Source organism: Parus major, chromosome 23 (genome assembly GCF_001522545.3).
Source record: "Parus major isolate Abel chromosome 23, Parus_major1.1, whole genome shotgun sequence".
In the NCBI taxonomy this organism is placed as follows: Eukaryota; Metazoa; Chordata; class Aves; order Passeriformes; family Paridae; genus Parus; species Parus major.
The window spans coordinates 5,891,999-5,895,622 of NC_031791.1; the positions used below are offsets into that span (position 1 = coordinate 5,891,999).

Here is a 3,624-nt window from a genome sequence, read left to right on the forward strand (position 1 = left end):
GGGTGACACTGAGGACCTGAGGGGTGGCTCTGACAGCCGCGGGTGGCACTGAGGACCAGAGGGGTGGCTCTGACAGTCACGAGTGGCACTGAGGACCAGAGGGGTGGCACTGACGGCCACGGGTGGCACTGAGGACCAGAGGGGTGGCTCTGACGGCCACGGGTGGCACTGAGGACCAGAGGGGTGGCACTGAGGACCAGAGGGGTGGCTCTGAAGACCAGAGGGGTGGCTCTGACAGTCACGGGTGGCACTGAGGACCAGAGGGGTGGCTCTGACAGCCGCGGGTGGCACTGACGGCCCTGTCCCTGTGCGTTGTTGCAGCGGTGATCGTGGGGGGCGTGGTGGGCGCCCTTTTCGCCGCCTTCCTGGTGATGCTGCTCATCTACCGCATGAAGAAGAAGGACGAGGGCAGCTACACCCTGGAGGAGCCCAAGCAGGCCAACGTCACCTACCAGAAGCCCGACAAGCAGGAGGAGTTCTATGCGTAGACGGAGAGCCCAGAGTGCCTCACGCTTCCTCCCTCCCCCCTTCCCCGCTCCAAACCCTCCCCCTCCTCCCCTCCATCCAGTCTCTCTCTTTTTTCCCCCCCTCGCTTTTTTTGGGATCAGACTGTGAATTCACAAAGCAAAACCCGCAGCGGCTGAAGGAGGAAACGCGTCCTTGGCCTGGGGAGCAGCGCCGAGGTCGCAGCGAGCACCGCTGGCCTTTCTGCTGGCGGGAGGGACGGGACACAGAGCCCATGCCAAGGAGCCCATGCCAGGGCAGCCAGGAATTCTCCAGGAATTCTCCAGGAATTCTCCAGGAATTCTCCAGGAATTCTCCAGGAATTCTCCAGGAATGCCCTGGAGAGCACAGGATGGGCTGCCCACGGCGCCTGGAGCTCAACGGGACTTTTCCCACCACCACCACCACAAACTCTGGGATCCGGACACCTCCTGCCAGCCCTGGGGCACAGGGAGCTTCCTTTGGATTTATTCCCTTTTTTTTCCCGTCCATAAAGGAGGGAGATTTCCTTCCCTCTGTCTTGTCTTTATTTTTTGGTTTTCTTTTGGAATGGGGTTGGTTGCTCTGCAGGAATCCCCTTCTTCTGGAAGAGAGAACACGACTCTCCAACGCTCCTGGAACCTTGGGAAAAGCACAAGGAATACTTGGGCACCCTGGGATTCGCTCCTGGAGTGGGAAAAAAGGAAATAAACACAAACACTGGGAACGATCCCTTTGGATCAACGTTCTGGAGAGCTCGTGGAGCTGCATTGGGGCATCCCAGGCTGCCCTCTGGCCCTGGAATCTCCTGGATCCACATCTGGCTGAGGGGTTTGGCTGGAAGGGGACTTGGTTTGGGCTGGGTTTTCACTGTGACCACTAAAGCCCGGCTTGGCGGGACATTCCTTGGGGAGGAGATGGGAATGGAGAAGCTGAATCCTCTCCCTGGCTCTTCCAGAGCTCTGCAAGGCGTGGGATGCAGCCTAAGGAGAGAAATCCAAGCAGGGACAATCCCTGTCCCCTCGGGATCCTGCCAGCTCCAGAGGTGAGGAAGAGGAGGCAGAACCATGGCTCCACCCCAGAGTTAATTGGAAACATCCCAAAATCAATGGGAAGACCCAGGACTGATGGTTTTCCTTTGTTTGAATCCCCAGCATTGATGGTTTTCCTTCTCTGGTGTTTAAATCCCAGCACAACCCACAGGGATGGAGAGATCCTGGCCCTGGCACCCCCCAGGTGTCCAGGACGCAGATCCAGACTCTCCAGTGCCTTTGGGAAAGGCTGGATTTTTCCAGAGCAATCTCTGCACACAGATTCAATTAAGATATTTTAATTAAGATGTTTCAATGAGGTGGCTCTTAATTAGCTGGAGCCCTGTTTGTTTGTGGAGCTTTGTTGTCATGATGGTCGTGATCACGGTGGGGTCCCACGGAGACTTTGGATTTGCTCTTGGAGAAATTGAAATGGGAAAATTTGGGGGGAAAAAGTCTTTGCTTTGTGAATTGAGCTGCACGGAGCCAGGGACACTTGGGCCCCTGAGGGGGTTGGTGGATTGAGGGTTTTATGGCCCTGGTGGGGGTTACAGGATGGAAGAGCTTCGTTCTGGAAGGGATTTGAGGCCCTAGGAATATTTTAAATATATATAAATATATATCTCCACTCCCGTATGCCCTTCCACGGGTACGGAGGGAAATGGAATCCCTGGAACTTCTCAGTGCACTGGGATGCTTGGGTGGGATTTGGGGCTGGGAAGTTGGGAGCTTTGGGCTGCTTTTCCCTGGGATACAACCCAAAATGATGACCTGGCTTTATTCTGGATGGGGAACAGAGCCCTGCACGTGGATCAGCTCTAAATCCTCATTTTTGAGCTGTCAGCCTCAAAATCCTCGTGGCTGAGGTTCTTGGAGCTTGGTGAAATCCCTGTTGGATGTTTGGGGTGGTGGTGCTGGGAGTGACCATTCCATGTCCATCCCAGAGGAAGGACGAGGGTGAGGATGAGGATGAGGATGAGGATGAGGATGAGGATGAGGATGAGGATGAGGATGAGGATGAGGATGCTCCAAAGGAGGGAACGCGCTCAGAAGGAGCCTGGTGCCAACCCAGAGCCACTTTGTGCTGCTCCAGATGGAGTTTGGACTCCTGGATTTGATGATTTGGAGGATTTTAGCTCTGTTGGGATCACACAAGGGAGAGTGGCACAAATCAAGGTCACCAAGGCCACCCAAAATCCCCGTATTTTGGAAAAACCTGGATTTAATCTTCGGAGCTTGCTTTAAAAAAAAAACCCTCCAGCTTAATCTTTTTAATGCTGCTTTTCAGAGCTGCCTCCCTAATCTTCTTCATTCCATTTTTTCCCTCTATTTAATAGTCTGAAGTTCCATAATACAATTTTTTTACTCATTCAAGCTTAACCTCGTCCCTCTCAGCTGGTGTTAGGTTGTAATCCCGGCACTTAAATCCGTCACAGCTTCGGGAGTGAGGAAAGCTGGAGGTGGGAGGGTGAGAGGAGCCTGGGCAGGACTTTGGCAGAAATTAAAACATGAGATAAACACAATAAAAAAAAAGGCGAAGGCAATTAAACTGCTAATCAGAAGTGATCAAATAATTCATCCTTTATCTCCTGCTTCCACGCTTTTGCTCTCCCCCTGGAGAGGGAGGCGAGCTCCAGGAGAAATTTTTGGGTTTGGAGCTGACTTTTTGAGGTGTTAATGATGTCACAGCCTCTTGGGTCACCTCAGCTCCACGGGGGCTGTTGGAGTTTGAAGGGGAAAAAGAGAAGTCCCGTGCTGGAGGATGTGATCCTGTGCCTCCCTCCGAGGAGCTGGGACAGAGCTGAACACGGGCAGGCTTTTTTGGGGCAGCCCATATAGCCCAAAATTCCTGGAAATGTCATTTCTCAGTGAGCAGAGCCGCAGGGATGGATGGAACCCCTGGGGCAGGCAGCTGCTCCCTCCTGCAGGAGGCTCCTCAGGGATTCCCGGTGGGAAGAGGGATGGGGAAGAGGGGAGGAAGCTCCGCACAGGAGGAGCCATCCCCTGGCTGCTGATTCGGCTGCAGAGCAGATTTTTGGGAAAATGAACTCCAGAGTGAGCGGAGGCACCTTCCCTTCCCTTCCCTTCCCTTCCCTTCCCTTCCCTTCCC

General features: G+C 54.0%; 1 protein-coding gene across 1 annotated transcript in view; it reads left to right on the forward strand.

Moving 5' to 3' along the window:
• Positions 1-3,070, forward strand: part of SDC3 (syndecan 3) — a 27,324-nt gene extending 24,254 nt beyond the window's left edge. The window contains exon 5 of the mRNA XM_015649455.2: positions 322-3,070. Within this exon, the coding sequence (XP_015504941.2) occupies positions 322-488 (167 nt within the window). The 3' untranslated portion in view covers positions 489-3,070. The remainder of the gene's footprint in view (positions 1-321) is intronic.
• The last annotated feature ends 554 nt before the right edge of the window (positions 3,071-3,624 follow it).